This window comes from Sapajus apella, unplaced genomic scaffold (assembly GCF_009761245.1).
Source record: "Sapajus apella isolate SASKATOON/1434 unplaced genomic scaffold, GSC_monkey_1.0 scaffold19, whole genome shotgun sequence".
Taxonomy (NCBI): Eukaryota; Metazoa; Chordata; class Mammalia; order Primates; family Cebidae; genus Sapajus; species Sapajus apella.
This window is the reverse complement of record NW_022436959.1, coordinates 15,775,394-15,789,107: the sequence shown is the minus strand read 5'-3', so window position 1 is coordinate 15,789,107 and position 13,714 is coordinate 15,775,394. Positions and strand designations below refer to the sequence as shown.

The following is a 13,714-nucleotide window of genomic DNA, read 5'->3' as shown; positions in this document are numbered from 1 at the left end:
CCCGCGTCCGGATGCGCCTCAGGAAAGCCATGCTCCCTGCGCGGGGGCAGCGGGCAGTTCACCTGGCGCACCGAGCTGTCGGTGGTCCGCGAGCGCCCACGTCCGCCCCTCTCGCTTGCCTGGAGCGAGGGCCCTACTTTTTTCTTAAGTGGCAATTGGAGAGATGCTGGAGCAGGTTTTTGAGTGGAGGGCGCTGGGAAATGAGTAGGGGGCGGGATATCCTGAGACAACAAGTTTGGCTGTATGGAGGGCCTACCGGCAGCGCTCCTGAGTTAGAACGCCGAGGAAAGAGCGCCAGAGAATCCAGGGAGGAGGAGAAGAGCTGCTAAAAGAATAACCTCGAGAAAGGGGGTGGAGAGGAGGCGGCCCCAGCGCCCCGGCCCCCGGCAGGTCGGCGGCCAATCCGCTGGGGGAAGGGGTGGAGAGTCGGAGGCTCCGGCGGAGAGAGGCCGAGGGGGGTGGGGAGTCGGCAGGGCTCGCGCCGCCCTGGCCCCGCCCCCGACCCGCGCCGCCGCCCGCGCCGCGCGCCGCCGTTGTCAATCAAGGGCGAGTCAGCCGGGCTCGGGCGGAGAGAGGAGCTGCTACGCCACAGCCCAGCGGCGGCCATTCGTGGAAAAAGAGGCAGAGCCTGTGCCAGCTACAGCCTCCTCCGAGCCACCGCGGGCGGGCGGGACCGGCCTCTCCTCCCGCCTCGCCCCCACCCCCACCCACCTCTATCCCAGTGTCTCCGTCTGAGGGTTTGTCCTGTTAATGCGGGATGAGCGGTACGTATTCTCCACCCCCCTCGGTCTCCTTCGCCGCCTCCCTCCCTCCCTCCCCAGACCCTGCTCGGTTCTCCCCCCTCCCCCGGGGCCGCTGAGATGCTTTAAGGGGAGGAGGAGAGGGCGGGAGGGAATCAGGGGGAGGGAAGGAGGGTTGTGTTTTGTCTTAATGTCTGAGAGAGAACAACCTCCTTCTGGGTGTTGCTCTGGAGCCGATGGGTCGGGTTTCAAACCACGTTTTGTGATACCCCCTCCTCCCTTCCCTCCTTCTCCCCCACCCCCTGCCGGTGTGCGTGGATCGCGGGTTTATGGAGATTAATGTTCGGGGGGGGGGAGAAGAGGAGAGGGAGAAGACGAATAATAATAATCCTAATAACCTGTTGTCGTGTGTGTGTGTGGTTGGGGGGTTTGTTGCAGATCAGAAGAAGGAGGAGGAGGAGGAGGCGGCAGCGGCAGCGGCGATGGCTACAGAAGGAGGGAAAACCTCTGAGCCAGAGAATAACAATAAAAAACCCAAAACCTCAGGCTCCCAGGTAAAGGCAAACAAATAAATAAAATTCTTAACGACACATTAGGAAAGAGAGGGAGTTATGCCCTTTAAATGCCCAGAAGTAAAGAACAGAATAAAAATGTCCACTTAAAGCATCTTTCTGAGAGTGAGGAACTTAAATTGTAAATTCATCAAGATTTCACCTCTTTAAGGGTATAACGCTGTTTAAAATTAAATCAGGAATTCAGACTATAAGAAAACGGTGTGTGTGTTCCGAAGGGCATTTTGAGTTTAGGAACAAAACACTTTACAGAGTTTTAAAGAAATTTCCTTTTATTTAAACTTGATGTTATAGGACCTGCTTCCTTATTCAAATAGTTCTTATCTACTTTTGTTCGTATTTCTTTTTGATTTCTGCTGCTTCCTAAATTTTGTTATGTAGAGTTGTCAAAATAAATAAGTAACCCCCTGGCAACTACTGGCCTCCACTAAATCCGCCCACTTTTTTTTTCCCCCTTCTGCTTTACCGCCCTATTTTGGGTAGGACTCTCAGCCCTCTCCTCTGGCTTTACTGGCAGCTACTTGCAGCAAAATAGGGACTCCTGGTGAAAATCAAGCAACTGGACAACAACAAATTATTATAGATCCAAGCCAAGGATTGGTGCAGCTTCAGAATCAACCACAACAGCTAGAACTGGTAACAACGCAACTTGCTGGAAACGCTTGGCAACTTGTTGCCTCCACTCCTCCTGCTTCAAAAGAAAATAACGTTTCTCAACCAGCTTCTAGTTCATCTAGCTCTTCCAGCAGTAATAACGGGAGTGCATCTCCTACAAAAACTAAATCAGGTAATTCTTCCACCCCTGGTCAATTTCAAGTCATACAAGTACAAAATCCAAGTGGTAGTGTACAGTACCAAGTGATTCCACAACTTCAGACAGTGGAAGGTCAACAAATTCAAATCAATCCAACTAGTAGTTCATCTCTACAGGATTTGCAGGGTCAAATTCAGCTCATTTCTGCAGGTAATAATCAAGCTATACTCACAGCTGCTAACAGGACAGCTTCTGGGAATATTCTTGCTCAAAATCTGGCAAATCAGACAGTTCCAGTCCAAATTAGACCTGGTGTTTCAATACCACTTCAGTTACAGACTCTTCCTGGTACTCAGGCTCAAGTTGTAACCACCCTACCAATTAACATTGGAGGCGTGACTCTAGCTTTGCCAGTGATAAACAACGTGGCTGCTGGAGGAGGGACTGGGCAGGTTGGCCAGCCTGCTACTACTGCTGATAGTGGGACTTCCAATGGGAATCAGTTAGTTTCCACACCCACTAATACCACTACTTCTGCCAGTACTATGCCGGAATCTCCCTCCTCCTCCACTACCTGTACAACCACTGCTTCAACATCTCTGACAAGCAGTGACACATTAGTGAGCTCAGCAGATACGGGCCAGTATGCAAGCACGTCAGCCAGTAGTTCTGAACGCACCATTGAAGAGTCTCAAACACCTGCTGCTACTGAGTCTGAAGCCCAGAGCTCCAGTCAGCTACAGCCTAATGGAATGCAGAATGCACAGGATCAATCAAATTCTCTTCAGCAGGTGCAAATTGTAGGCCAACCTATCTTACAGCAGATCCAGATCCAACAGCCTCAGCAACAGATCATTCAGGCAATTCCACCACAGTCATTTCAACTCCAGTCAGGGCAGACAATTCAGACCATCCAGCAGCAGCCTTTGCAGAATGTTCAACTTCAAGCAGTAAATCCGACTCAGGTGCTTATCAGGGCTCCAACTTTAACACCTTCAGGGCAAATCAGTTGGCAGACTGTACAAGTTCAGAATATTCAGAGTCTTTCAAATTTGCAAGTTCAGAATGCTGGGTTATCCCAACAATTAACCATCACCCCAGTGTCTTCAAGTGGTGGCACAACTCTTGCTCAGATTGCTCCTGTGGCTGTTGCTGGTGCCCCAATAACTTTGAATACTGCCCAGCTTGCATCAGTGCCTAACCTTCAGACAGTGAGCGTTGCCAACCTGGGTGCTGCAGGTGTTCAAGTGCAGGGAGTTCCTGTTACAATCACTAGTGTTGCAGGTAAGTTATGACATCTTTTTAAGTACCTTATAAATCGTTTTCATAACAATCATTGCTTTTCTTTGCTAATTCTTAGGTTTGACATAGCCTCTGAAGTAAACACGTAATCATAAGGAACCAGAAACAGGAATATTATAGTAACAAACATAGCTCTATAGTAATCAGTGTGATGTTCACTTTTGTAGATTTTATGTTAGGTTTTATGTGTTAAATTTGTTAGACAATTTTTTTAACAGTATTATTTTATGAGACAAAGCTTTCAGATTAGAATCATAATTGCCTTCTGTAATTAAGTGGTCTTATTTCAGTACCTTCGAACTTTTCAGAAAGAACCCTAGTCAAAATAATATTTATCTCTTCTTTGAGGGAAAGTAGTTTTAAACTCAATTGGTATATGTAACTGTGAATCTGTTGAACTTTTAATTCTGTAGTATAATAAGGCTAACTTTTTTTTAATTTAAGCTATTTCTCAAGTTTCAGTATCTTGTGCCCTGTACTTTTGTGTTTTATTACACTGGACTGTTTTAAACTAGACATTGATGCAGCTGAGAGATAGTTTTACATTGTAAGTTGTTTGGTTAAATTTTATGTCTACTTTTAAGCTAATATCAGGATTTGAATTTATAATCCTTCACTTAGAATTATATTTAATTAAATCTTATGGTCATTGTGTGATTTGTAGATGTTTAATGTAAGGTTGGTGGAAAGCAATGAAAAATGTTGACAGAATTCACTAATTTGAATTAATTGTGGTAAAGTTATTTTTAAACCAATTTAAGAAGTAGTTATTATTTGTTATGCGTGTAAATAGATACTTCTGAAGTACTTGGCAAGTAGTTTAATCTTTTTTGGACCAGTCTTATCCCTAATAACTTTTGTTTTCTAGTAGTTAAGCCCTTTTCATTGATTCTGATTTGATGAAAACCTCGTTTTGTTTTAGTGCCTTTGATACTTTCAGACCTTGTCAGTTAAATATTTCTGTATTGATAATCTGAGATAAATAAGTTTATCACTTTTGAATGACCTTTCTTGAAATAAGTTGCCAAAAAAATATGCTAGGGTTATTTTATGGTTAATACCTCAAGTAGACATATGTATGTGAAATTGTAAATTGCCAGATAAAACTTTCTGATTCAGGAGAACTGGGATTATAGTTTTTATGTAGATACCTGCTACTTCTAGACAGCGCCATCCAGCGGAACGCTCTGTGATGTTAGAAATGTTTATGTGTCCTATCTAAAATGTTAGCCACAGGCTAGCTACATGTGACTCCTAAGCAATTAGGTATGTCTGGGGCACCTGAGGAACTGAATTTTAAATTTCATTTAATTTTAATTTAAGTAGCCACATGTGGCTAGTGGCTTCTTTATTGGCAAGCACAGTAATTTAGTGTTTTGAGTGTGGTTTTTTTCCCTAAAACTGTTACAGCGTAATTATATAAGTGTTTGTCTGGTTTACAGTCCTTAACTTGCTTTGTTTCTACTCCTTTGCTGAAAACTTTGACAATAATTGTAGTATTTCAGGAAAGTGTTTTTGGTGGGTTGAATGACAGTTTGCATTGTAAAAGCAGAAGTTATTTCACTTCTATTTCATCTTATTAAGCATTAGTTAGCGAATTGTGATTAATTAAGAGAATGGAGTAATTTCTAATTTAGGTTAGAAGTAATCAATTCTTCTGCTCTTTAATTGGTATCTGTTGCAATCCAGAAGTTTTCCCTTAGCCATGTGAGAGTAAACAAATGTTTTGGCCACCCAAACTTAGATTAACTTGAATGGTTGATTATAAACACAGGATCCAGCTTCTGGTACTGTAAGTTTTGAATCGTGGGGGACAAGGGATTTGCCTTTTAGCATACTTTTCAGGTAACTCTAAAACTCACTGAAGCAGCTGGGTGTGGTGGCTCATCCTGTAATCCCAACACTTCGGGAGGCCAGGGTGGGAGGATTGCTTGAGCCCACTAGTTCAAAACCAGCCTGGGCAACATAGTCTCTCCAAAAAAATTTTTTTAAATTAGCCGAATGTGGTGGTACACCTGTGGTCCCAGTTTCTTGGGAGGCTGAAGTAGGAGGATCGCTTACGCCCAGGGGATGCAAGCTGCAGTGAGCTGTGACTGCCTCACTGCACTTCCACCTGAGTGACAGATGGAGACCGTGTCTCGGACAAACTCACTGAAGTTTGAGAATCAAGTGTCTAGTCATCAGCAGTGAACCAGAAGACAGAATATGGAAGCAGGTGGGTGTTGAGCTAGTTCATTTGTGCCTCAGAATAGATTTTGGTGGCAAGTACAACTTTTTAGGTTTTTTTTTTTCCTTAATCGATTTCCAACCCTCAGCTGAAAACTTTAGTTTTTATTCCACAAGTGTGTGTTGAGATGGCTACTGTATGCTGAACACTGCCAATAGGTGTGGTTATTCCTTCATTTTCAGGGACAATTTTTTCACTTAAAGGATTGACGTGATTTGGATGGTTTCATTTAAGTATAGGAGGAAATTTGAAAAAAGTAAAATCGTACAAGGGAAAGCTAATAAAACCAGTACTTGAAGCTGGGGAGCTTGGTACTTAATTTTATGAAATGAGAATATTAGCAACAACCTAGGGGCATCCTCTTCCGTTAATAGTGTATTCAGCATCATGTGTTTCTGTGCTTTGGTCTCAGCTGTAAATCCTGACTCCATGCTGAGCATTGGTTAGAATTGTAGTAGGAACCAAATATGTGTATGCTCTGCATATTTTTGTTTGTTTCCTTATTGGGATTCTGAATTTGACTTTAAAAATTTTTACTTTTACTTAAAAAAAATAGATATAGGGGGTACAAGTGCAGTTGTGTTACATGGATATATTGCATAGTGGTGACATTTTAGTGTACCCGTCACCCAACTAGTGAACATTGTACCCAATAGGTCATTTTTCAACCCTCACTCAGTCCCCCACCTTTTATAGTCCCCAGTGTGAGTATTCCACCTGTATGTCCATGTGTAATCCTTTTTTTTTTTTTTTTTTTTTTTTTTTTAAAGTTCTCACTTATAAAGAAGAACATGCTGTTTGACTTCAGAGGAAAAGCAGAAACCTTAATTTAAGCTCAAAGACAACTAATTGTACTTCTGGCTAAAGCTCCTTTATTTTAACTAAGTGAGGAGAATGAACTGCCTGTTTTCACAATGTCTTCTAATGGTCAAAGAGCCCTAAATAAAATGAATTTCAGGTGTTACATTTTCTTAAATACTTTGGAGCTTATAGGAACTGTGGATAGCTAAATCTAATTAACTTGCAGTGGCCCACAATGTGCCTTATTTTTGGTAGTAATCATCATATGTAGTAACAGAGATCATACTGTAGGCCTTTTGATTGATGAATGAATATTTCTTAGTCAATTTTAGTGGAAATTAACAATTTTATGCTGGTTCTCCCACAGAGGAAGTTCAGACTTGATGATAAGATACTGCTGACCCTTGAAGAACTTGACTCTCTTACCTGATTTTTTTTTTTACTTCTCCAGGGAATTAAAATACGAAACCTGGGGATATAGTATGAAACTAGAAGTGGAAGGACCAGTTCTTCATTATTAGTACCAAAGAAATTAAAATTTATATTTAATTTTAAAACTGAATTTTATTCAGTAGAATTAACCTCTTACAGTGATCTTGTTTTCCAGAGCTATTAAAGGTGGAAAATTGGCTTGAGGTTTAATACAAATATAGTTTTCCTTTGCCATATATGTTTTATTAATTTGGATTTCCCTCATGGGTAGCTGTATATATACATACTCATGTACTCCCGTGTTTGGTTACTCTTTTTTCAGGGGAGTCAGATTTACTCCAGTAATCTTACTTCTTTAAAATCTCTATACTTTTTATGATAGATTGGAATTCATTATTAGAAACTTAAATCTTTTATACAATTCGAGTGACTCAGGCTCTGAACTACCAACCTGGCTTTAACTATTAAGTGATTTTTTTTCATGGAAGATGAAAAGTTCTCAATGTAGAACCACATTAATTTTTTAAAAAGGCATTTTGTTTTTTGAGGTGGAGTTTCACTCTTGTTGCTTAGGCTGGAGTGGCATGTTTTAGGCTCACTGCAACCTCTGCCTTCCGGTTTCAAGTGATTCTCCTGCCTCAGCCTCCCAAATAGCTGGGACTACAGGCATGCACTAGCACGCCTGGCTAATTTATTTTTAGTAGAGGCGGGGTTTCACCATGTTGTCCAGACTTGTCTTGAACTCTTGACCTTGTGATCCACCTGCCTCAGCCTCCCAAAGTACTGGGATTATGGGCATGAGCCACTATGCCCGACCTGGCATTTTTTTTTTTTAGAAGGATTTCAGGATAGAGTAACAAAGGAAAATAGGGTTTTTTGATTGTTTGTTTGCATTGGAAATGGAATCTCTTTTGTTACCCAGGCTGGAGTGCCATGGCAGGATATCTACTCATGCCCACTACACCTCCTGGGTTCAAGCAATTGTCTGGCCTCAGCCTCCCAAGAGTAGGGACTACAGGCACATGCCACCACACCTGGCTAATTTTTTTTTTTTTTTTTTTTTGAGATGGAGTTTCACTTTTGTTGCCCAGGCTGGAGTGCAATGGCACAATCTCAGCTCACCACAACCTCCGCCTCCCGGGTTCAAGCAGTTTTCCTGCCTCACCCTGCCGAGTAGCTGGGATTACAGGCGTGTGCCACCATGCCAGACTGATTGTATATTTTTAGTAGAGACAGGTTTCTCCATGTTAGTCAGGCTGGTCTTGAACTCCTGACCACAGGTTATCTGCCTGCCTCAGCCTCCCAAAGTGCTGGGATTACAGGTGTGAGCCATTGCGCCAGGCCTATGCCTGGCTAATTTTTATATTTTTAGAAGAGATGGAGTTTTGCCATTTTGGCCAGGCTGGTCTCAAACTCCTGACATCAGGTGATCTCCCCACCTCAGACTCCCAAAATGCTGGGATTACAGGCATGAGGCACCATGACTGGCTGAAAACAGAGTTTTAATCACCTGCTTTTCATATTCTGAATCAGAGAATATATATTGAGTAGTACTTAAGGAATATTGGGGCAGACATGGAAGCAGATTAAGAACATGCTGGGCGTGGTGGCTCATGCTTGTAATTCCAGCACTTTTGGGAGGCTAAGGTGGGTAGATCATGAGGTATATTGGGGCAGGCATGAAAGCACTCACAGCTTTAAATTTGCTTAATCAAGAAGGAAGATAGGGAATGGTGCTATGTGTAGATCCTGTAGAAATAACATACTCTTACAAAATGATAGAATTGTAGGTGGAAAGGATCTTGGAGATTATGGCTTAGCAGTTGTAACCTTTTGATAATGCTGCTAAAGTCTATTTATAAAGACATTTTGTGTTTTTACTGTTTGAAGAAATGTGGGTCAGAGGTTCTGCATTGCCACATTAGGTACTTGGGGGTGACACAGTAAGGATTGACGGGAACAGGGGGACCTGGCCTAATATTAGTCTGTACACATATGTGTGCTCTTCTATACTCTTTTCATGTCGGTTTCAGTTAAGTTTGGATGTTCATAATGCTTGTAATTTTGCTACCCAGTGAATGAGCAAATTGTGGCAAAAGAAACCTGTTCAACCACAAATGGCTTATTTAAGTATGTGGTGAGATGAAGGCTTAATGAAATTGTAGTTACTAAGGTAACTTAAAAATAACTGAGCCTCTTTCTTCCACCCTCTTTCCTTAGCCCTATTTTAGAAATGAAGAAATTGAAGCCCAGAGAGGTTAAATGACCCTCTTATATTTTATGATAAAGTAAGGGCTAGAATCTTGACTTCTGCTTCAGTTGTCTTTCTACTGCGTTTCTGGGTTGGCTTTTTGGAAGTTATCCTAAGGTCAGAAGGAACTTTCAGATTTGGTTTCAGGGTAGTATCAGTAACTTAAAATTTATGCTGCATGGTAAAAAGTACCAGAAATTTTAGCATGAATAACACCTAAATTCTTTAAAACATCCTGAACTTCAGACAAATGAGCTTGATAACCATTCTTAACAAAGTCCTTGAATGAACTATTGAGTAGTTGGCTCTTGAGTATTTTAAAAAAGAACGCAGGAGTCACTGGGAGCCAGTATGGGTTCACAAAGAAACTAGGTTAATATCTTCTTTAGGGTTTCCAGATGCGTATGCAAAGGAAATAATGTTAACATAATATATCTTGATTTTAGTATTGATAGTCCTGGTCTCTTTGAAGGCTCATAGCAGGTTGCACAATTATATGAAAAGTGGTAATTGATTTTTCACCTCTGTAAGCAGTCTCACACTATTGCAAAATAGAACTAATTTTGATGTAGTACTGTTTGACATTGTTTTTTCAAATACAAGGTTGAAGAATGACCATATTTACTAAATTCAAATATGAGACAAAGCTGGGAGGTGGTGCTAATATGATAGAATTGAGATTCAGAGTGATCTTAATAGGCTGAAATGGTGGGCCAGAATTAGTAAGGTATGTATATAACAGGTAAGATCTTCTACTTAAGATGGAGGGTATTGGCCAGGCACTGTGGCTCACGCCTGTAACCCCAGCACTTCAGGACGCCAAGGCAGGTGGATCACGAGGTCAAGAGATTGAGACCATCCTGGTCAATATGGTTAAACCCCGTCTACTAAATATACAAAAAAAATTAGCTAGACATGGTGGCATGCACCTGTAGGCCCAGCTACTCTGGAGGCTGAGGCACGAGAATTACTTGAACCCGGGAGGTGGAGGTTGCAGCAAGCCAAGATCGCGCCACTGCACTCCGGCCTGGCGACAAAAAAAGTGAGACTGTGGACTGTCTCAAAAAAAGAAAAAAAAAAGATGGAGGGAATTATATACCTACGAGATAAAAAACGTGGTTTGGCAGAAGGACTTGTGAAAATGATTTGTGATTTATTGGCTTAGTATGAACTGAGTATAGAATAAAGCTCCTTCTGTACCTTGTTCTCGTCAAACACTTCTGCAATATTGTGCGCCGTACCAGGTGGCACATTTTAAATGGGGCATTGGCAAACTTGCAAACATATCAAGAAGGATTCCCAGAATCAAGAATGTGGGAAACATTTCATAGTAGCAATAATCAAAGAACAGAGTTCTTTCTTTAAAAGAAAACGAGAAATTGTGACAGTTGTTTTGATATATGAAGGGCTTTTTTTTTTTTTTTTTTTTTAAAACTGACATAGCTTTGTTTTTTTGTTTGGCTCTGGAAAAACATAGAATATGTATATGTACACATAGACAAAGACAGACTAGAGTTATGCAACAATGGAATGGTTTGTTTCAGTAGGTAGTGATCACTAAAGATTGGATGTTCATCTGGCAAAGATACTGTAGACTACAGAAGAATTTCTTGTACTGTATAGAAAGTTGGATTAAACTATAAATTCTGAGTCATCTTCTAATTCTAAAATTTAAGATCTATGAAATTAGAGTATATATTTTAGTTTGTTCTGGGTACTCCCATCCAACACATGGTCAGAGTTCTCTGTGTTAAACTTACATGATTAGGTATTTAGGGATTTTTGTGAGAGAGATTGAGGGTGATATTTACCATTTTTCTTATGGAGGCTGTATAATTAGGGTGAATTCTATTAAGCAATAAATGCAGCACTTTTAATTCATAAATTAATATGTTCCTGTTCATTGTTCTTAAATTTACTGTGTGCTTAGGTGCTGTTTTTCTATGTCATTTGCTCTTTTATTTGGTGAATACCAAAACAGTATTTTAAAAATGTGCTTTAGTTCTGACACTGAATTTGTAGTTAATGATATTTTATCTCAGTATAGTAGCCTCCTCTTATCTGTGGTTTTGCTTACCTGCAGTCAACCATGGTTGAAAAATATTAAATGGTATATTCTAGAAAGAAACAATTTATAAGTTTTAAATTGCGCACCTTTCTGAGTATTGTGATGAAATCTCAGTCTGTCCAAGGTGAATGGGAAGTTTCTCTTTTTTTTTTTTTTTTGAGACGGAGTTTCGCTCTTTAACCCAGGCTGGAGTGCAACGGCGCGATCTCGGCTCACCGCCATCTCCGCCTCCTGGGTTCAGGCAATTCTCCTGCCTCAGCCTCCTGAGTAGCTGGGATTACAGGCACGCACCACCATGCCCAGCTAATTTTTTGTATTTTTAGTAGAGACAGGGTTTCACCGTGTTGACCAGGATGGTCTCGATCTCTTGACCTCGTGATCCACCCGCCTCGGCCTCCCAAAGTGCTGGGATTACAGGCTTGAGCCACCGCGCCCGGCCGAGTAGCCTTCTTAACTGCTGTGGTATCATGGTGTGTTCAAGTATTTTTATTTTATATGTTTATGGCCTCAAAGTGCAAACATAGTAATGCCGGCAGTTTGGATATATCTAAGATAAGCCAAATATGTGCCAAAGAGAAGTCGTTAATCTCATACTTTGTGTAATTTATAAATTAAACTTTATCATAGGTTTGTATGTATGAAAAAACAATATACATAGGGTTCGGTCCATGGTTTCAGGGATCCAGTAGGGGTCTTGGAACACATTTCCCCCTCTGATAAGGGGGGACTACTCTAGCTCTTTAACCATAGTTGTGTTTCTGGTACTGTCACTTTAGTGTGAACAATGTGATTATCTTTTCTTGAGTGGAATTAGAGGACAATTGGAAAATCTAGGATCCTAAAAGAGCCCAAATTCTAGGAAGCACTGGCAGAATTAAATTTGTCAATTTTCCCTAAGGAGTAAGCAAATCCAGTATGCCTTTTTTATTTTTAAGGTATTTATGCTCACCTTTTAGTTGTATAAATTTATAGGGTACAAGTACAATTTTGTTTCATTGCTATGTTGTATAGTGATGAAGGCAGGGCTTTTAGTGTATCCATCACTTCAGTAATGTACATTGTATTCATTAAGTAATTTCTCATTCTCTACTACACTCACACCCTCTTTTCTTTCCCTTTCCCCTTCTCTTCTCCTGGCTTCTCCCTTCTCCTTCCCTACTTCCCCCTCTCCCCATCTGTCTGTCTGTCTGTCTTTCTTTCTTTCTTTCTTTCCTTTCTTTCTTTCCTTTTCTCTTTCTCTTTCTCTTTCTCTCTGTCTGCTTTGTTTCTTTCTGTCCTGTAGTAGTCACTTTCTTTTTGGCTCAGAATTATCTGGTACAGAGGTGTTTTTTGAAAATGTTTGAGGCCAAACGCAGTGGCTCGTGCCTGTACTCTCAGCACTTTGCAAGGCTGAGGGAGGAGGATCATGTAAGCCCAGGAGCTTGAGACCAACCTGGGCAACACAGTGATACTGTGTCTCTACAAAAAAAAAAGGGAAAAGAAAAGAATTAGCTGGGTTTGGTGGTCCATGCTTGTAGATCCAGCTACTGAAGTGGCTGAGGCGGGAGGATTGCTTGAACTCAAAAGAGTTCTGTTCAAGGTTATAGTATGCTATGATCATCACTGCACTCCAGCCTGGGTGAGAGGGTGAGACCCTGTCTCTTAAAAATGTATCTATATGTACGTAAAATGTTTAAGACTCAAGAATCTTTTGATACAAAAAGTGATAATTCAAATATATGAAGCTTATCCTTTCCTCAGGGATGATAATAAAGTTAAGGAGATTGGAAATATCTGTGCTTGATCAGAGGTAATGGTTCTCATAGTAGGTTTATTATTGGTGCAGATCACATGTACATAGAGGCGCCATATAGCACACTAAGAATTAAAACTCACATTTTCGTTTGGGTACTTTCTGCCTTCCTCCCCTCCCCCCATTAGCTGTACCATCTGGGCAAACATCATAATTGTAGCTCCATTCATTTTTCATTTGTAAAATAGTGATACTAGTTCCTACCTTCTTTACCTCATAGAGTCTCAAAGATTAGGTAAAATAATATATATGAAAAGGCTTTGCATATTGTAAAGAAAACTAGGCAGGAGGTGGTAACCCGGCAACATCTGTACGTAGTGACACCCACTAGAAGAATGTGAAGTAGTAAAGTGGGAGAATGAGCTATTTTAGGTATGGATATTAGCTTGAGTTACATGTCAGAGGTAAATGAGAAATTTGTATAGAGGAATCAGAAAGCTTTGGTAAAGTGCAAGCAAGGGTGAGGTGAGGTGTATGGAGAGAGAGGTGTATTTCCAGGTGGAAAAGAAGTGGTGTGGCTGGGCACGGTGGTTCATACCTGTAATCCCAGCACTTTGGGAGGCTGAAGCAGTTGGATCACTTCAGCTCAGGAGTTTGAGACCAGCCTGGGAAATACGGTGAAACCCATCACTACTAAAAATACAAAAATTAGCTGGGCATAGTGGTGCATGCCTGTAGTCCCAGCTACCCTGGGAGTCTGAGGTGGGAGAGTTGCTTGAGCCTGGAAGTTGAAGGTTGCAGTGAGCTGAGATCATGCCACTGCATTTCAGCCTGG

At 41.2% G+C, this 13,714-nt stretch overlaps 1 protein-coding gene across 3 annotated transcripts in view; it reads left to right on the top strand.

Annotated features, from left to right (window-relative positions):
• Nucleotides 1–544: 544 nt before the first annotated feature.
• SP4 (Sp4 transcription factor) overlaps nt 545–13,714 on the top strand; it is a 95,361-nt gene continuing 82,191 nt past the window's right edge. For 2 of the 3 annotated variants that reach the window (XM_032287023.1, XM_032287025.1), the window contains exons 1-3: nt 545–764; nt 1,179–1,294; nt 1,796–3,350. In XM_032287023.1, the coding sequence (XP_032142914.1) occupies nt 758–764; nt 1,179–1,294; nt 1,796–3,350 (1,678 nt within the window). In that variant the 5' untranslated portion in view covers nt 545–757. The remainder of the gene's footprint in view (nt 765–1,178; nt 1,295–1,795; nt 3,351–13,714) is intronic. The other variant, XM_032287024.1, reaches the window with a different exon arrangement.